Below are 21,075 nucleotides of genomic sequence, written 5' to 3'. Positions count from 1 at the left end.
TATTTCATTGAGACTTAATCCTGGTGTAAAATGGTTTTATATAAATGGTTTTATATCTGATTTAGAAATGTGGCATTTGACAAGTGTATTAGCAGCAGGTATTTGAATAGCTCGGAGAATGATGAGCCATGTAGTGATATTATGCAGTGCTCTTATGCAGTGACGGCTTTGAGAAAAGGTTTATGACACAGAGCCATCTGCTGTTCATAATACACTATTGCAACAATAATGCACAATCATGACATCAACCACCAAATTCACACACACACACTTGTTTTGAGAACAGAAAAATGAAAAAGATAAAGAAATAGATTTTTTGTCTAGATGTAGGCTAAATAGTCACACAATCCTAACGAAAAACAAACAGCAGCAAACCATATATAACAGAATACAGTGCTTAGGTCATCTGAAATGACCATGTGTATATTAAATGGATTAAGTTGATGCTGTCATATTGAGCTTAGATGTCACAAGACAAAGGTTGTCAGCGGAGTGAAATGTTCACGGGCTTCAGTGACCTTTAATATGATATCAGCGGCTCATGTTCTGATGTTCTAAGTTAGAAGAAGGGAGTAAGTCCACAGCATGTCAAACTGTCTGAAACATCAATGTGAAATCGATTGTGTCATACAGGGTTGGACGAAATTCTGAATTTAAGAATTGACTCCCTTTCAGTACATCAACTTTAATGACAGGGAGAGAAAATGAATGAATTCCAATTAAAATAAATTCCACAGTCACACTACAGTGAAAATGTATTACTCCAGAATGCACAACATCACACATTTTGTGACAAAACAAAAATAATTACATTATACATTTTGATTAGTCATTATGGAAGCTTGTTTCCGCCACAAAATAAAAAAAATAAAAGATAATTGCGACTTTTTATCTCACAATTGCGAGTTTACATCTCGCAATTCTGACTTTATTTCTCAGAATTGCGAGATATAAAGTCAGAATTGCGTGATATAAAGTCAGAATTCTGAGATATAAAGTCAGAATTGCGTGATATAAAGTCAGAATTCTGAGATATAAAGTCAGAATTGCGAGATATAAAGTCGCAATTGCGTCTTATAAAGTCAGAATTCTGACTTTTTTTCTCGCAATTGCGACTTTATATCACGCAATTCTGACTTTATATCTCAGAATTCTGACTTTATATCACGCAATTCTGACTTTATATCTCAGAATTCTGACTTTATATCACGCAATTCTGACTTTATATCTCAGAATTCTGACTTTATATCACGCAATTCTGACTTTATAACACATTATTGCGAGTTTATATCTCGCAATTCTGACATCTTTTCTCAGAATTGTGAGATACAAAGTCCAATTCTAAGGGGAAAAAAAAGACGGACTTTTTTTTTTTTTTTTACCTCAGAATAGTTTATATCTCACAATCCTGACTTTATATCATGCAATTCTGACTTTATATCTCCCAATTGCGTGATATAAAGTCAGAATTCTGAGATATAAAGTCAGAATTCTGAGATATAAAGTCAGAATTGCGTGATATAAAGTCGCAATTGCGAGAAAAAAGTCAGAATTCTGACTTTATAACACGCAATTGTGACTTTATTTCACGCAATTCTGACTTTATATCTCGCAATTCTGAGAAATAAAGTCAGAATTGCGAGATGTAAACTCGCAATTGTGAGATAAAAAGTCGCAATTATCTTTGATTTTTTTTATTTTGTGGCGGAAACAAGCTTCCATATTATGGAAGCTTGTTTCCGCCACAAAATAAAAAAAATTAGAATTGGACTTTGTATCTGACAATTCTGAGAAAAGATGTCAGAATTGCGAGATATAAACTCGCAATTATGTGTTATAAAGTCAGAATTGCGTGATATAAAGTCAGAATTCTGAGATATAAAGTCAGAATTGCGTGATATAAAGTCGCAATTGCGAGAAAAAAAGTCAGAATTCTGACTTTATAAGACGCAATTGCGACTTTATATCTCGCAATTCTGACTTTATATCTCAGAATTCTGACTTTATATCACGCAATTCTGACTTTATATCTCAGAATTCTGACTTTATATCACGCAATTCTGACTTTATATCTCGCAATTCTGAGAAATAAAGTCAGAATTGCGAGATGTAAACTCGCAATTGTGAGATAAAAAGTCGCAATTATCTTTGATTTTTTTTATTTTGTGGCGGAAACAAGCTTCCATAAGTCGTGCCTAGTAGAATTCATTTACTCCAAAAAAATTTTGACTCTATTTTAAAGTCTAAAAAAATAGTAATTTTACACACACACATGTTGGGATTCCATGTTTTATGGGGACTTTCCATAGACATAACGATTTCTATATACAAACTGTATATTCTTTCCCTTTACACTATCCCAAGTCTGGAACATCTAAAATAATCATACATTGTGTATAATAATAACATATTTAAATATAGACCTAATTGAAAGTGAAAAATTAACTGTGTTATTAAAAACTACACTATGAATTTCTCTGAATTTAATTCCATTTTAATTCTTGGAATTGCAACTCTAAATGCATTGGAATTGATAAGCATTCTTAATTCAAACCTGCAAGTTCGCAAGTTCGTTGTTGTTATCACAGATTGTTTTGTTACAACTTTAGATTATTAATATAATAGAGATATTTACTGAAGCCCATATATTTTGAACAGAGGTCCTGCAATGCTATACCAACACTCTCAGAAACAAATGTACAAAGCTATCACTATGACAGTACCCTAAGGTACAAAAGCTAAAGGGTACTAATATGTACACTTAAGTAACTAATATGTACTTTTAATGTACTAATTTGTACAGTTAAGGTACTAGTATGTACGATTTAGGGGTAAATAAGGTACAAAGACGTACCTTTTTGCTTTTGTACATTAGGGTACGACACCTTTTTTTCTGAGAGTGAACATGTGGCCAACAATTGAGGTTTTTTTTTTCTGTAAACAATCTTTAAAATACATTTTACATTGTACATAGGCCTATTTGACCAATTATGTATCTGACTGATTATCTTTGTAACTGCTTAGACATATTTCCCAAAGCTACAAATTACAAACCCAACTGGTTAGAATGGAAACCTAACATTGTTCCCAAATACAACCACTAGGGGCCACTAAACATGCTATTGTTAGGTGCTTATAAAAAGTGAGCTGCACCAAATACTTAAAGGGATAGTTCACCCAAAAATGACAATTTTGTCATCATTTTCTTATCCTCAAGTTGTTCCAAACCTGTATGAATTTTTTATTCATCTTCTTAACACAAAAGAAGATATTTTGAAAAATATGGGTAACCAAACAATTGATGGGCCTCATTGCCCAAAAATACTATGGAAGTTAATGGGGTCCATAAACTGCCTGGTTACCGACATTCTTCAAAGTATCTTCTGTTGTTGGCTCTGTATTAAGAGCCAACATAATACAGCATAGTATTCAGCATAGTATTAAGCATAGTTCTGGTCATCAGCATAGTATTAAGCATAGGTCTGGTCATTGTTTAGAAGTTCACAAATGGTAGAAATGAATAGAACAATATTTTATGAATCGGCATTTCAATTTTCCTTACAAACACTTGATCAAACCTAGTGACACATGCTTTTTGATATCAATTATCATAGGCTAAATAAAAAATCAGTGTTTACCAGTTTAAACAGCTCTTAACCATGTCGAAGATCAACTTGAAATGTCCGTCCCTTCTTCACTTGATAGATTTGCTCAGAAACTACTGTATTTAATCTAAAATAGTTTACTTTTTAGTACTTTAACTGAGAACTCACACACATTGATATACTGTGTATGTATATAAGCTAGAAAATAAAACGTTATTTGGGTACATCTTCTTTACTCTGGGATATTGTGGCAGAACATTTAAGAAAGACCTGGCAACCCTCGAGTTAACGCAAGCTCTGTTGTTCTTCCTTGTTGAATTGAAATGCTTTCGATTCACCATGAGCTTCAACTTTCGTTTTGTCTTGACAGTTGATAGTGGGAGTGTTAAGCACGGTTTGTTCGACTGGTTATTCTGGATTTTTTTTTTTACTTGATGTACTTTATAAAGTTTCTGAAGTCTTTGATCTGGGGTGTGTTAAGATCTGTGCGTATTTTGGCAACTTTGTTTTGGCGTGTTCGTAGTCGCCTGCGTTTGCGAAATATTCGCCGAATTAACATGGAGTCAGATGATGAGTGCGAGTTGGACTCAACATGGGAGGAAGAATGCGAAAATAAAACTCCTAGAAAGAAGGTAAGTTTGGGCACAACGCTTTATTGTTTCCCCTATCGTGACTGTGCAACGTTTATTCAATGAATCTTGCTTAGGAACGTTGTTTTATATAGGCTACCATTTCGCTTATTCTTCCCACTTTCTGTTTCTAGTATGAAAATATTTTTTTACAAACAACTGTCTCATTTGGTATTTCTGTGTGTGTTTAAAGAACTACAAAATGAGGAGCAGGAACATGAGTGCTGCAAAGGACATGCAAGACTTTCGTCATAGTTGCCGGGTAAGTTTCATTACCTTGATATAAGGAAGAGTGGGGTAAGATGTGTCACTTTTTGGTGCTCACTGTCACTGCAGAGTCATTCATATGATGTCCAGCTTCTCTAGACGTCTAATGGGTGGAGGGATAGAGTTATAGGTCGGGTTAGGGTGTGGTTGGATATTCTTTCTCCAACCATTAAGCCAAATTCCATTCAGAGAGGGGGAGCTGGACTTCACACTCCACCCATGGCTCTGCGTTGAGCAGCCTCTCCTTTTTAATGCAGCTGTTCTGCTTCTTGACAAGGAGAGAGGATCTAGAGGTAAAACTAATGTGTCATTACTAAATTAGATGAAAGCATCTAATTCATACATCCATAAAATGGGACTTTAAAAAAATAAATAAAGCTTCTATTGTCATAACAAAAAGTGTGCATATTTTCCTACATTAATGAGGTAACACAGTTTACCCACGTCTCACCCCACTCTCCTTTATGTCAAATGAGCATGTCTACTCACATTCCTCCATTGAAACATGTAGACAAACAACAGGTGAAAATCTTAATCATACAAAAGGAAAACCTTTCTGACTTGATTGTGTTTTACTCTAGAACTTAGATGATGATGATGATGATGATAATGATGATAAAGACAAACCAGGTGAAGTAAGTAATACATCCTTTTTAACTATTACACTCAGAATTTTCCACTTCTTGCATGTCAGTGTTGGCTACAGTATTTCATTATACTGTCATCATGTCTTATTTCCACCTCATTATGCGCCCCACAAGTTAATAAAAAAGAAATAAACCACATATGAATGAAACGTCTCAGATTGCGCTGTCCAACCAATCAGTTAGTGCTTTAATTGTAGGAATATTAACCCTTCGCATGTATCACACATGTGTTTAAAACATTCAGTGTGTGAAGTGATGAACTGATAAATTCAAATCTGCTTTCGTTCTTTGACTGGCGGCACTGAGCCAGAGTTTTAACGAATGTCCAGAACTGATAAACTCACGCTGTGTGATTAAAAGCTCCTCCAGCGATTATAAAGGGAACATTCTTAGACCGCTTTCTGTATATTTAATCTAAATAACAGATTATTTTCATTAGGGCTGACCTATTAATTGCATTTGCGATAATATCGATCAAAGGCTGCGATTAGGCTACACCCTGGTCACATGACACGCAAGCGAAATAAAGCAGGAAGCATCAACTTGGAGCGTTACGAATAGGCCTATAGGCTTGGCCTTCTTGTCCTACAGGAAAGAACAATTTATGTGATATTGTGTTATATCAACCCTGTTGATTAGTCTCCCATATGTGTTGCCCTTGTGTTTCTCTTGTGCATTGTTTGGTGTGTACGTGTTCTCTATGCCCTCTGTGTTTTCATGTTTTACAAACATGTCGGCTGTCAGAGTCTGCTGTAAGTTAATCAACTAACATGGTCATTATAAAAGTATTTAAATAGCAAAATCTAGTTGAAATACAATGCAAAGTGTCAAGTGACAAGCTTGATGTGTCACCACGGAAATAGGAATATGAAACTTTATATCTATACTTCTTTCATAGAATATCTTACCCCCCCCCCCCCAAAAAAAACTTTCTAATTTCAAAAAAAGTTTACATAGTAAGTTTAGCAAAGCCCTGAACTAACTAAAATTGAACTTTTTAAATGATTTGCAGCACAAACATAATGTTTGTTACATAGTTAAAGAAAATAGCCAAATAAAACCTTGAAAACTTTGGTGCATATGAGTGATGAAATTGGTCTTTAATTTTCAGTCGGCCCTTTTGAAGGTATGTGGCCCGGGCAGAAATTGACTTTGACACCCCTAGTTTAGAATATTTATAGCCCACAAAGTAGTATTGATTTGGAGCAGATGCTTAAGAATGGGTTTATTATTTGTTTTTTTAATTGTTGTTGTTGTTGTCAAGGGCCGCTTCTATAACCTGGAGTTTTACCATGGTCAAATAAAATCTTCACCTGATGGTATGGCATTGTGCTCGTTCTATATTTAAATGACACATTTTATTGTTATTTGTCTAATACAAGTGTCATTCAATCAAGGCAAATGCTTTTACATATTACCTTTGTTTGCGCAGGTGTTTACATTGATGAATTTCACCAAAAGTGGAAGGGTCAATATCACTGGCTGGAAGACTGTCACTCCTACATTCAATGGTTAGATACTTTAACACTTCATTATTGCATGTTTTAACTATTATGTATCCTTAAAATGTTTTAGATTTGAATGACCATCGTTCAACTAATCATTTCACAGGTTGTTTCCAATACAAGAGCGAGGGGTTAATTGGGAGGCACATGTGCTAACAAAAAAGGAAATAAAGGTCAGTTTAAAACATGCCATTAGATTTTAGATTACATTAGGTGTTTCAACTATATTTACCAACCAGTTTAAAAAGTATTTGGCTGACAGGATTTGTCAGATTTTGGAGGAAACATCAGTCTCAGTTCAGAAGCTGAATAATATAGGATGTTTAAATTCATCTGATCGTTTGATTTCCAGGCTTTCCGCAAAGATAAAGAAGCAAAGAGGAAATTGGTGGAATCATATAAGCTCATGTTGGATTTCTATGGTATACAATTGGTCGATGAAACAACAGGAAAGGTGGACCGTGCTTCTAACTGGATTGATCGCTTTAGGAACCTAAACAGGTTCTTACTGTCATGTTTTTCCTTTTTGTTGAATTTCATTGATGTTGTTTCAATACTTCTAGGCATTTCCAGTGGTCAGAGATTTTTCTTTGATTTTGCAGATATACACACAATAACCTGCGCATCACACGCATACTGAAGTGTTTGGGGACTCTAGGATTGCAGCACTACCAGGCCCCACTGGTCAAGTTCTTTCTCCATGAAACCCTTGAGGAGGAACAACTTCAGCGTGTGAAACAAAGTGTTCTTGATTACTTTATTTTTGCTGTATTGGACAAATCAGAGAGACGAGAGCTGGTTAGATTTGCCTTTAATCATTTCAAGCCCCGAGAACAGTTTGTCTGGGGCCCCAAGAAGTGTCTGTCAGGTGAAGTAGATAGCAAAAATGAAGAGAATAAAGACAATAACACAGCAGAAGATAAGGAGCAAAGGGAAACCAATGAGATAACAAATGATGTGAACGAAACACATGACAATAATCATGTCAGAAATATTGAAAATGAAATAAACAGGGAAGAAGATCAGCAGGCAGCAGATGTGCAGCCAGTCGAAACGGGTTCAGACAAAAATAATAAAGATGAACATGATTCAGATGATAACAGTTCATGCAACTCAGGAGATAATGATGTAAAGAAAAATCAAGAGTTGAGTGATAGTGATGCCAAGAAGGAAGGAGAGGTACAATATGACAAAAAGTTAGCAAGCCATTTATGTTAGCGTCATGAGTTTCCATGTTTGTTCCCCAAAACTGAAATACAGAAAATATATTGGAACTCCCTTTATAAGTTAAAGACTTCTTAAAACTATTTTGATTTAGCAGATTGATAAAAGGAGATAGCATCATAAAAGTACATTTGCCTGCCGTTGTTGTTGTTGCTATATTTGTTTTTTACTTTTGTTAATTATGGATTGTACTGATAAATTAAGACAATTTAGTCTCTTCGGTGAAGAACTGACAATTTTGACTTGAACCTGACTTCTTCACAAGTAATTAATTAAAAAAACTTGAAACTTGAAGCTAAGGTTGCACTATGAAAATTACCACCAGTAAATGTTAGATATGTGAGTTCTCTGATTTGACCTACTCTGATTATTCTTTTATTGAGATTACTGGAAATATTGTATTTTTATGCCTTACGCTGAAGTGTGAAGCCTTTGAAAGTTTAATTACATGATTTAGCTGATTAATTATGTGATTCAAAAATATACTATAAAATGGAATGTGTATGCTGTGTATAAATGCAATACTATAATATCTTATTCTGTTGAAGAATGTAAAAAATATGCTGCTTTGGTTTGTTATAAGGGTTTCTATTGCTGAAGCAAATTAATGTCTTCCCACTGATAAAATGCTGTTTGATGCAAATACAATGCTAAAATAGAGCCTGTTAAAACCACACTGAACATATTGCCAAACAGAGTCATGGATATCAAAATGAATATTAAAGCTGATAGAAAAATCAGAAATGAGAGGGTTTAATTTCTGTTACATTATCAGTGTGGAATACTGGCTTAAAACATTCTGCACACTACATACTGTATACAACAGTACACGGTCTTCATAAGTAGCCTATACATTTGTTGCTTGTCACTTTATGCGAATAATTCTATCTAGTGGGATTAAAATGTAGTTAGATCTTGCAACAAAGTCACAAAATAAGCAACATCCTAAAGCACACATAATTTGGAGTTTCGTAAACTACAGTATATAGCCTACTCCTGTTTGAATAATAACTTGAAGGGACTATTTGTTTACATTTTTATGTCTGTATTCAAATTAAGCCTGAGTATTTTCTGGTAGTCTGTTTTATATAAATTTTTTTTTAGAACATTCTTAAAGATTGTTATTAAAGATTGAATCATGCAAATAGAAACAATAAGTGCCAGTTTAGTCTAGGCCTGCTGTTTTGTTTCGTGCCACCATTGGCTAAATACCTGAAGGCCGCTTTTAGATCCTAGCCTTCATATTTACTGAACATTTATGGAAGACATGGCAACCCTTTAGTCAACTGGAATTGATACATTCTTTGCTGAACTGTACTAGAAACACTTTCGGTTCACTGTGACCTTCGACTTTTATTTTCTCTTGACAGTGGGAAGGTTGAGCAGAGCACTTTCTAGAGTCTTGGTTATTGTGTCTGCTGTGAGATTTTTATATACTCGGACTCTGCGTTTTCTTAGTAGTAACCTGAGTTAGAAATACTTCGATACTTGACATGGAGTCTGATGATGAGTGCGAGTTTGACTCCACATGGGAGGATGAATACCATCATAAACCACCCAGGAAGAAGGTATGTTTGGACGTCAGTGCTGTCTTGTTTTGTTTTAGGTACATGTTGTTTGCTTGAATAAAGTCCCTGAACCAGAATCGACCATGTCTTTACTCATTCCCTAGATGTCTAGTGACGCGTTGTTGTTATCCTAAAATAATGCATAACCAAGTGAACATAATTACAACTTTCCATTTGTTATAAAATTTTTTGTTACTAAGTCGTTGTTTATCTATGATTTATGATTTTATAGCTATACGAACTACAGTATACTGGCCTATACCGTAATAACGCACCTGACTGGATTATTTAACGTCATTCGTGCTGCTACTTTTTTGTCTTTGCTACTTAGGCAGCGGCAAAATGTAGCCTACACCTTAAAATCTGCGATATAGGCCTATTAGACATTGAATTTGAAATGCAGTTAAGAGTTCAAATAGAAATATTTGTTTTATTTTTATTTTATTTGTTTATTATTATTATTAATATTATTGAATCAACCCCACCTAAAACATTGTCTTATGCTAATTAGCCTCCCATTCCTCCTACTTTATATTTCTGTGAATGTATATATATATATATATATATATATAATTTTTTTATAATTTTTTTTATTAATTGTTTTACAAACTGCTGTCTCATTTGGGATTTGTTTTGTTAAGATCTGCAGAAGGAGTCGCAGGAACATGTGTGCTGCAAAGGACATGCAAGAGTTTCGGCATAGTGTCCGGGTACGTTTAACTCTTTTCAAACAAGGAAGAGTGGCGTAGTTTATATGTTGTGCCACTTTTTAATGAAGATATCATCTGAGCAAGGGAAAAAAAGATAAATCTTTCTCCTAAACTAGAAAACTGCTAAATTAGAAAAATCATATAATGCATACCATCATAGAAATTTGATTTTTAATAAAGAAAAGCTCCTTATGGTGTCATGACAGCTTTTCCTATGTCAAATTAACATGCCAACTCACATTCCTCCTTTGATACACATATGAGGTAAAACATAGGTGAGAATCTAAATCATACAAACATGTCTAAATATCGTCAGAACCCAGTCTTACATGATAACTTTGTCTTTGTTTTTAACTCTAGAACCTTGATAATGATGACGATGATGATGAACCAGGTCTGGTAAGTAATCCATCACAGAGTTTATACTATTCAGTATACACTCAGAATTAGCCATGTCTGATCAAAACTGGTTTGATTTGGAGCAGATGCTTAAGAATGGGTTTAGTGTTTTTTTTTTTTTTCATTTTTTATTGTTGTTGATATTGTTGTTGTCAAGGGCCGCTTCTATAACCTGGAGTTTTACCATGGTCAAATAAAATCTTCACCTTGTGGTATGGCATTTTGCTCGTTCAATATTTAAATGACACAATTTATTGTTATTTGTCTAATACAAGTGTCATTCAATCAAGGCAAATGCATTAGCATATTACCTTTATTTGCGCAGGTGTTCGCATTGATGACTTTCACCAAAAGTGGAAGGGTCAATATCACTTGCTGGAAGACTGTCACTCCTACATTCAATGGTTAGATACTGTAACACTTCATTATTGCACTCTTTACTGAAAGTGTTTTAGCACATTTGAATGACCTCAACTAACCATTTCACAACTTTTCAGGTTGTTTCCAATACAAGAGCGAGGGCTTAATTCGGATGCACATACGCTCACAAAAACGGAAATAAAGGTCAGTTTAAAACGCAATTAGATGTTTTTCAACTCTATTTACCAACCAGCTTAAAAAAGAAGGATTTGGCTGACAGGATTTTAATATTTTGGAGTGCACATCAGTCTCGGTTCAGAAGCTGGTTAAGGTATTTAAAAAACTAAATTTTTAAATTCATCTGATGAATTGATTTCCAGGTTTTTCGTAAAGATGAAGAAGCAAAGAGGAAATTGGTGAAATCATATAAGCTCATGTTGGATTTCTATGGTATACGCTTGGTCAACGAAACAACAGGACAGGTGGACCGTGCTCCTAACTGGATGGATCGCTTTTGGAACCTGAACAGGTTTTTTACTGTCATGTTTATTCTGTTTGTTAAATTGCATGTTGTTTTAATACTTCTAGGCGTTTCCAGTGGTGAGAGATTTTTCTTTGATTTTGCAGATATTCACACAATAACCTGCGCATCACACGCATACTGAAGTGTTTGGGGACTCTAGGATTGCAGCACTACCAGGCCCCACTGGTCAAGTTCTTCCTCCATGAAACCCTTGTGAAGGAACAACTTCAGCATGTGAAACAAAGTGTTCTTGATTACTTTATTTTTGCTGTATTGGACAAATCAGAGAGACGAGAGCTGGTTAGATTTGCCTTTAATCATTTTAAGCCCCGAGAACAGTTTGTCTGGGGCAGTGGCAGAATTAGGCATGGCCGACATGGGCAATCGCCCAGGGCGGCATCTTGCCGGGGGCGCACAGGGCACGCGCAAGATAAAAAAACAACAGAATGGTTTCCATGTTTGTTTGGCACGTCACGTCGATGATATCATGTCACCATGTGGTTCAATTAACCTTGCCCACCCAAACAGAATTTAGGCACACATAGTGTTAATCTGTTTTTTTAGATTTGTGTGTTGATTAAAAAGAATCTTAGTTGGGTGTGTTGAGCAGTTTTATGAAGGGCTGTAGAATGCCCCAACCAATCAAAATATAACACTAGAAAATTGTAGTATTTTTCTTTTATTAGCTGAAAGTAATAGTGCGGCACGTTATACACGAGGCACCTTCAGCCTCAAAAGCAGAGACTGACGATCACGGGGCAAAAACGGACATAAATATTTGTGTGCTTTCAAGGTGTTAATCACAGGAATCTATCTTCAGGATTATATGGGCCCTATTTTAACGATCTGAAACGCAAGTGTCAAGCGCAAAGCGCAAGTAACTTTGTGGGCGGGTCTTGGGCCCTGTTGCTATTTTCCCGGCGGGATAAATGACTCTTGCGCCCGGCGCAAATCTAAAAGGGGTTGGTCTGAAGTAGCTTCATTATTCATAGGTGTGGTTTGGGTGTAACGTGAAATAAACCAATCAGAGCGTCATCTCACATTCCCTTTAAGAGCAGACGCACTTTTTCCATAGCGGATTGCTATTGTAACGGCGGATTTGCCAGGCGCGCGCCAGGAGCGGTTCACAGCCAAGGAGAGCAACGCTCTCGTCACGGCCGTAAAAGACAGAGAAGTGACATTGAAATGGAGAAACACACCCAAATTAACTTCGGTTAAACAGGCGTATGATAATTTGGGTAAATGTGTAAGCTAGATGTATGCTTTTATAATAAATTGTCTATCTATCTATCTATCTATCTATCTATCTATCTATCTATCTATCTATCTATCTATCTATCTATCTATCTATCTATCTATCTATCTATCTATCGTAATAATGTATGATTAGCAAAAATGAAAACTGCTGCTTCTGTGTAGATGAGAGAAGCAAAGTGTATGCGCGTTGTGCACACACACTACATTGATTATGGCCAAGCATGCGCCCTTAAAATAGCATATGAATAACATGCGCAACGCGCCACTGACTTTAAACTATTTTTTCCTGGTTAGTGGCGCAATTGTTTTCTAAACCTGCAAAATAGCATGAAGGAACGTTTGCGCCGGAACACGCCTCCTCTTTGTGCTGAACGGCCCTGGGGAGCGCAAGTGTATTTCCTAACTTACCGACGTGTGTCTGTGGAGGGAAAAGTCCTCTGTGCGCGGGTGCAAAATAGGAATGATACATGCGTCGGTGTACAAAGTCAATTGCGCTGGGTGCAAGATAGGGCCCTATATCTTCATATTTCCTTGTAAAATATACATTTCTATAGCTCTGACTAATTTTAAAGTGCCATTTGGCCACCACTAAAATGCTCATTTAAGAATGCGCGTGAATTGCATGGACGGAGCAATAATGTAAGTGTATAAAAAACTTTTCCCTCTTTGGCTTGCTGTTGATGCTGTTAAACTGTATGCACGAGGCAAACTGTCTGCTTAAATGGATAGTTCACCATAAAAGGAAAATTGTCATAATTTACTCACCCTGGTGTTGTTCTAATGCCATATGCCCTTCTTTCTTTTTTGGACCACGAAAGGAAATCGCGTATTTATTAATCTTGATTTCTCACAACTTGTTTGCTTTTTCTGGGTGAGTCGGATTGAACTGTGGTGCTAATACTGTATGTCTCATGAACACACACTTCGCGTTGTTGTGCACAGAACGGTCAGGATTTTCATTAAATAATACATTTGATTTCAGTTTGCTATTCACCAAACCCTATACCCCTAAATCACTCATGAGATCATTCTGTGATTTTTCTGCGTCTTTTTTAAAAAGCTTGATGATGGTCACTATTCACTGCCATTATATGGAAAAGCACAAGCAGGGCTTTTAAAAAAAAAATCTAAATTTTAAGTCCAAAATAAAAAGATGGCATACAGCATTAGAACAACACTAGGGTGAGTAAATGATGACTTAATTTTCATTTCAGGTCAAACTATTTTTTTAAGAATCCTGTGTATATATTTCAATCAGTTATGCAGTAAAGTTGTTTTCGTATTTGTCTGCCTTGTAGTAAAATTTATGTATTGACGGTTTTGTATTTGTATTTTTGATTATTTTTTTTTTATTTTTACTTTTGCTTTATTGTGAAGTGTACTGATAAATTAATTCAATTTAGTCTTCACTGATAAACTGACAACTTTGAAATTTGAAACTTGTGATGATGAAGCATAGGTTGCACCATGAAAAAACAGTTTATAAATGCAATACTAGTGATTCTTTTTGAAGTAGCCCATGTAAAATTATACTCTTTTGGTTTATTATTAAGGTTTCTATTTCTGAAGCAAATGAATGTCTTCCCACTGATAAAATGTTGCTTTTACTGATACAAATAAAATATTAAACTACAGCCTCTTATAAACCACACTGAGCATTGAAAAGCACAATGTCAAATTCATATAAAATGTCAAATTAATATAAAAAAATAATAAATAAAAAAACTACTGGAAGTTACATTCTAATTGAGAAGGTTTAATCTCTGTCACGTTATCAGAGTGGAATAGGCTACTGCACACTATGCAGTATACAACGGTAAACTGTCTTCATATTAAAAACTCCACATTTGTTTCATGTCACTTTATCATAATAATTATGTTAAGTGGGATTAAAATTTAATTAGTTCTAGCTACAAATTGACCAAATAAGCAACATACTAAAGCACACATAAACTGGAGTTTTGTAAACTGTGTACAGTCATGTTTCCGTGGGAATAAATAACTGGAAGCCACCATTTCCTGTAATTGTCTCATTTCCTGTCATTATGTTTTGCTTTTTATCTACAGTATGTATTAAAATCAAAAACAGACCATCAATCCTGGGAATTTAAGATTATTATTAAGATTATTATTAAAGTTTGGAGCTAGCAAATAGCAAAAATATGTACCAGTTTAGTCTAGGCATACTGCTTTAATTTTGTTCACCACTGGTTATATATATCTGTAAAGACCTAAATCCTAGCCTTTTTACTGAGTCTGAACTTTAATGGAAGACTTGGCAACCCTTTAGTCTACTTGAGTTGTCATTCTTTGCTGAACTGCACTGGAAATACTTTAGGTAATTTTCTATTAACAGAGTGAAGGTTGAGCACTTTATTGAGTCTGGGTTTGTGTGTTTGCTATACAATTTTTGTATACTCGACTAGTACTTGGAAATGTCTTAGTAGGAACCTGAGTATGCAATATACTCCCAATAGCCTATTGACATGGAATCAGATGATGAGTGCAGGTTGGACTCCACATGGGAGGATGAATACGAAAATAAAACATCCAAAAATAAGGTATGATTGGTATGTGAACCATGATCAGTTTTGCCATTCATTCAAATGTTGTTGTTTGCAACAGTCCGGAAGGTGACACAGGGGCATCAAGCGGAAATACCTTGTCCCTGTCCTTGTTGCCCATGAGGTTTAGCCACAGATGCCTCTCCGGAACGGTCGATAGCACGGGCCGTCTGCTTAGTCGCCCGGAGAGACAAATCTGTGGCCTGGCGAAGTTCCGAAAAGGCCTCCTCATCTATTCTCCTGCACATTCCCAGATCTTTCAGCAGGTCAGGATGGTATGCCTGTAAGACCGCCATAGTGTGCAGAGCAGCACCAGCAGGACCCACTGACTGAAATGCTTTACCCACCAGGGTGGATTTTGTTTCGCATGGCTTGGTGGGGAGCCCTGACTGAGGCATCGTCATATAACCACGAAGCCTTGTACCCACATTAGTCGAATAAGTTGACGTCAAAGTCACAAAGACGTGACGAATAAGGTTTTCCCCATGAACAAGTTAACTCATGGAGGTCCTCGAAGAAGGTGAGAGACCATTGCTGCTTTGAAAGCAGGCGCGAAGACCTCTCGACCTGGTGAGAGAACAAGAGAAAGGGTTTCGGCTCCTCAGCCAGATCAACTCACGAGTCCCATGATCTCAATGTGGGGGCTTGCCATTGGAAATAGGCGAGACGAGGGCAGAGCACTTAAATCAGGAACAGCTCGCAGTGTTCACACTCGCCATGCTTGAATGGGGAGCATGTCTATGTTCCCACAGCCCTATGTTCCCACAAATGGCCTACCCCTGACCCCACCCCTAAACCTACCGGTAAGTGGGGTTTAGACAATGTTCCCACAAATGGCCTACCCCTGACCCCACCCCTAAACCTACCCGTAACTGGGGTTTAGACAAATCGTAAAAAAAAAAAAAATTCTTAGAAATGTGGGAACATAGGGCCGTGGGAACATAGGGTTGTGGGAACATAGGGCTGACCCCGCTTGGATGCAAGTCTAACTCCTAACAAAATGGACAGATATAGAGGAAGCACATGCACATGGAAACAGCAAATGTTTTTGCTGAGAATGTCAATAATTTGGCCATATGAAAAGAGATGAAAGCAATAGTACAAGGTTAGGCAAGTATAGATGAAGGAACCTGATTGCATGGTTTCTATTTGAGACATGGATATCTAAATGACTATAATAGATCTGAAGTGAACTTTAAACTGTTTTTATTGCAGAAAATTCTTTAAATGCCTTTCACAACAATTTATGACATGACGTGCTTTGTACTTTGCTTTCATGGAATCTGTTGATATGTTTCCATACATTTAAGTACAAAAAATAAAAAAACATAAATTATTTTGCTGTGGTTTATGAATGGGCCTTCCATGGTTAGGTTTATCTTCAGAATCACATTCAGGGGAAGTAGCTTTCATAATGGATTTCAACTTTGTTCTAGTCAAACATTAATTTAATGACAGCCCCTGAGTTAATTTCTTTACTTTTCATTTTCGTTTTCATATAAGAGGACTGGTAAATGAGAAGGAATTTGCAGTCTGATAAGAGTCCGATGATAAGAGTATAATGATGACAGCTATGATTATCTAGATCAGTGGTTCTCAACATGTTTGGCAACCCACTTTATATATATATATATGCATATTTTATTGATTTTATTATCTTTTTTCTATGTGTGTTTTTTTCTGTGAATTTCTCTTCTGTAAAGAGGTGACATATGAATAAAGCTTTACTTGCATATTTAGTGTATTATGATTTTACTGTTAAAGCCAATAATAGTAATTCGACTGATAAATAGGGAGACTGGTAAACATAAATACAGAGCATGCAATAGCCTAGATACACACATTTGTTAACTTAATATAATATAATAATTATAACAAAAGAAGGACAAAAACAAGTTTGTTATTGGTTTCATCCTTCAAACACTTCGTGCTTCGTGCTTGGAATTTTATTTTTACTAGGCTATACTTTTTATTAATAAATTGTTTATTTTTGTCCCCATATTGTACTGACTTTCTGTAGGCTATTCTTTGGGTCTGCTTAGATATAAGGCTACTCGGATCTATTTCCAGTGTATTGAGTGTGGTTTTTATGCACAAAGATGAATATTTAAGTTACGACTGACAAAGCAACAACAGAAAGAAAAGGAAAATGATATTTAAACTGACCCAAATTTAAATAATAATTTACTCATTTTAAAAGAGCCAAAATCACTGTAATGTTATGTTCAACATACTCTTCCCAACAGTAGATGGCGCACTTGTGCTAATCTTTTTTCACGAGCAGTCATTTCCGCACACACGGTGGTTGGTATGGTTACGCCAGGCTTTTTGCTTTTTTAGATAGTATGCTCGCAGAAGGGCTTGTTATGGTTTTGACTGCATGAAGTAGCGACATTTCTTTAGATAAAGTTTCAGTCAAATGACAGAATTTGGGTTTCTTTTTTATGTCTTTGAAACTACGTTACATTATGGCCTCTTATACACATGAAGAGTTAGAACTTAGCCAGAAACATGAAGATATGTGAGTTCTTTCAGTTTGTTTTTGAGAATAAAGCTCTAACGTTAGTTGTCGGTTAAAAAGTCTCTCCCAGTCATTCATTCCTTGTTATGAAACTGTACGGCTTAATGGATATCATTTTCCTCGTGTAGACTGGGAAAAAGAGCATTACTGCTGCAGCAGATGGAAGCGCACAATGAACAGCAGAAGGCTAAGAAGAAACAGCAGTGTCTGATGTCTCAAGCAGCGAAGGAGAGGAATGCTCAGATCCTTAAGGTTAAGATCCCTGTATTATAGCCTATACTGTACTATGCCTTTATATGATAATGTATTCCAAACATAAGTACAGTAAAATATTTTTCAACTAATTACTCTGATATACTGATGGTATGAAGATGGAATGAGTTCTTACATTTTCATGTTCCATCATACAGTTGATATAAAGTGTATCCACTGTATGTCTTAAAGGGATAGTTCACCCAAAAATGAAAATTCTGTCATCATAGACTCTCCCTCAAGTTGTTTCAAACCTGTATGAATTTCTAATTTCTGCTGAACACAAAAGAAGATATTTTGAAAAATGTCTGTAACCAAACAGTTGACGTGTCCATTTACTTCCATAGTATTTTTTTTCCTACTATGGAAGTAAATGGACACGTCAACTGTTTGGTTACAGACATTTTTCAAAATATCTTCTTTTGTGTTCAGCAGAAATTAGAAATTCATACAGGTTTGAAACAACTTGAGGGAGAGTCTATGATGACAGAATTTTCATTTTTGGGTGAACTATCCCTTTAATATGTTGCATAAAATATAAAACTCACAATTTGTATTAATGTATAAAATGCAATAACATTAGTTTTCACTTTCAATCCTGCTTGTCTTTTGTTAAAAAAAAAAAAAAATCTGTAAAAGAAAAGGTACATAGGCTAGTAAGTATTATCAGTAATACTTTACAATTTGTTTTATTCGTTAACATAATGAATGAACAATACTTCTACAGCATTTATTAATCTTAATGTTATTTTCAACATTTACTAATACATTATTAAATAAAATGAAACGTTGTATTTGTTAACATTACTTAATGCAATGTGAACGAACATGAACAATCAATAAACAGCTGGATTTTTATTAACAAACATTAACAAAGATTAATAAATAACAAATGTATTGCTCATTGTTAGTTCATGTTAATACATTAATTAATGTTAACAAATGCGACCTTATCGTAAAGTGTTACCATACTATGGATTATTATTATTATTATTATTATCAATTGTTACTTTTGTGATGTTTCGTTGTATTAGCTGGCTTGTCTTGTTCTAAAAAATGACATCCAGTAAAAATTACTTAAAAAAAAAATGGAAATTTGTATGATATCAGCAACAGCAAATCATGTTAGGCACTCTTAATTGTTTAGAAATACTGTGTTAAATTGCAGCACATGCATACATATTTTTTAAAATCTCCAGAATTACATAGCATGACCCTCCTAACTTCTTAGCCCAGTGAAATTAAATTCTTAAATTGATTTTGGATGTTTAAAATGTATTTGAAATGTGTTTGTATTTATGTGTGTGTTTCTGTTGCAGGATTTACAGAATGCTGAAACAAATCTTCAAACCAGACAGCTCCTTCATCCGGATATTATTAACCTTGAGGTATTTGACTAGCTTACATTATAAACCTTGAGGTTTTTGACTAGCATACATCCTTACTTTCTGTCTCATAAAATAAAATTGTTGCACAGCGTTTAAGCAGGTTATAGTAAATGTTCCATTTGAAGTACTTTTTGTCTAGATGATGCCAACAGCAACTGTGTGCCCATCTGTGCCATCATAATGAATTGAAAAGAGGCAGTTGTAAAGTAAATATAATATGTGTTTTTTTATATATACAACAAGACAGCTGCTCTAGTTTAAATGCAAATGCCAGTATTAAATGTTTTAGCTACACAAGTTATAAGAATGTTGTGCAGAAGTAAATATTTATGAATTATCTGCTCTTTTAACTATGTTGGTCTTTTGTCGTCCTGTCATAGACTCGTTATTGGGCCTCAGTTGAAAGGAAACTGCCAGAATGGGAGCAGTATTTGCTTGGGAAAGGACAGCCGCCGGTGAGTGAGACTGAGAGATTGCTTAGGCAACAGAGACTGAAAACTAGGCAACGAGATGCCTCACCTGTGCAATGCAGGGGTAAACCCCCTCGACCCAAACCTAAATCAGCTGTCTGAATGATGCGTGGAGCTTGTCCAAATAAATGATCACACGTAAGTGTCGCGTGCCCGGTCTATTCTCCGCTTTATGCGTCGACCAAAAACTTTAACTTTTCGCAACTTTTTGAAGTAGCCTATTAAAATATTTAAGATATCGCAATGTGTTGCAATATGCATATCACGGTATGTACATTTTCGGTATGAAGATGTATCCAATCTTCAGTGTCACATGATCCTTCAGAAATTATTCTAATATGCTGATTTGCTGCTCAGAAAACATTTCTTATTATTATCAATGTTTAAAGGGATAGTTCACTTTGAAATTAAATTTTGGTATGTTTTTGCTTGCCTCAAGGGCATCCAAGATGTAGGTGTCTTTTTTTCCGCAGTAGTTTCAATTTTGATATTTTTAGGTCAAACCGTTCTTGTCTGGCAGTCCTATAATGCAGGTCTATGGTCACTGTCTCAAAGAGCATGCACAAAGTCCAAATTAGAACAATTCCCCATCGTCCAAATTAAACAATTCCCCATCGTAAGTACACATTGATGGCCTAAGACACGAAACGAGCGGTTTGTGTGAGAAAACATCTTGTTCGTCCAAGTGATCTGAGGCAGGCTTGTGCAAAATTCAGAATTTCAGAATTGGCCTCCATTCAATTCATGAATTGGAATTTGAATTGAATTTAATCCGCCCCACAGGACATTGAATTGAATTTGAATTGGAATGACAGGAAGTGGAATTAAATTCATGGCAATTCAAAGAAATTCCACACAGTCACACAACAGAAAGAATGTGTTGAGTCTCGCATGCATTCAGTGTTAGGAAGGTTACTTTGTAAATGTTATTGCTTACTGTTATTAGTTACCCATTATAAATGTGGTTTGGATTACTTTATTTGGATAACTTTATCAAAGCAAAGCAATTTCGTTTTAAGTTGATTAGTAACTAGTTGAATTAAACATTTTACCTCAGTAATACAACTAAATACAATTACTTTAATTTTGTAATTTAATAACAGAAATTTCATTTCACGTAACTATTTACTCCTCAACCCTGCATACATTTTGTTCTAAAATATATATTGATCAAATTCTTGAAATA

At 35.4% G+C, this 21,075-nt stretch overlaps 3 protein-coding genes across 3 annotated transcripts; all 3 read left to right on the top strand.

Annotated features, from left to right (window-relative positions):
- Positions 1-3,892: 3,892 nt before the first annotated feature.
- On the top strand, positions 3,893-8,612 carry LOC308686128 (opioid growth factor receptor-like). Its single transcript, XM_081358517.1, has 8 exons — positions 3,893-4,237; positions 4,428-4,496; positions 5,083-5,136; positions 6,413-6,467; positions 6,581-6,659; positions 6,760-6,826; positions 7,006-7,154; positions 7,256-8,612. Exons 1-8 carry the CDS (start codon positions 4,040-4,042, stop codon positions 7,869-7,871), a joined length of 1,287 nt encoding a protein of 428 aa, XP_081214643.1. The 5' UTR covers positions 3,893-4,039; the 3' UTR covers positions 7,872-8,612.
- A 500-nt stretch (positions 8,613-9,112) lies between these two features.
- Positions 9,113-14,337, top strand: LOC308686130 (opioid growth factor receptor-like). Its single transcript, XM_081358519.1, has 8 exons — positions 9,113-9,445; positions 10,087-10,155; positions 10,516-10,554; positions 10,712-10,766; positions 10,880-10,958; positions 11,052-11,118; positions 11,295-11,443; positions 11,542-14,337. The coding sequence occupies exons 1-8, from the start codon at positions 9,371-9,373 to the stop codon at positions 11,918-11,920; spliced, it is 912 nt and encodes a 303-aa protein (XP_081214645.1). The 5' UTR covers positions 9,113-9,370; the 3' UTR covers positions 11,921-14,337.
- A 3,197-nt stretch (positions 14,338-17,534) lies between these two features.
- cep15 (centrosomal protein 15) lies at positions 17,535-20,331 on the top strand. The gene is made up of 4 exons (XM_081356998.1): positions 17,535-17,779; positions 17,908-18,031; positions 19,351-19,419; positions 19,800-20,331. The coding sequence occupies exons 1-4, from the start codon at positions 17,703-17,705 to the stop codon at positions 19,989-19,991; spliced, it is 462 nt and encodes a 153-aa protein (XP_081213124.1). The 5' UTR covers positions 17,535-17,702; the 3' UTR covers positions 19,992-20,331.
- Positions 20,332-21,075: the final 744 nt, after the last annotated feature.

This window comes from Scardinius erythrophthalmus (genome assembly GCF_964197995.2).
Source record: "Scardinius erythrophthalmus genome assembly, chromosome: 25".
Taxonomy (NCBI): domain Eukaryota; kingdom Metazoa; phylum Chordata; class Actinopteri; order Cypriniformes; family Leuciscidae; genus Scardinius; species Scardinius erythrophthalmus.
This window is presented reverse-complemented; position numbering and strand designations above follow the sequence as displayed.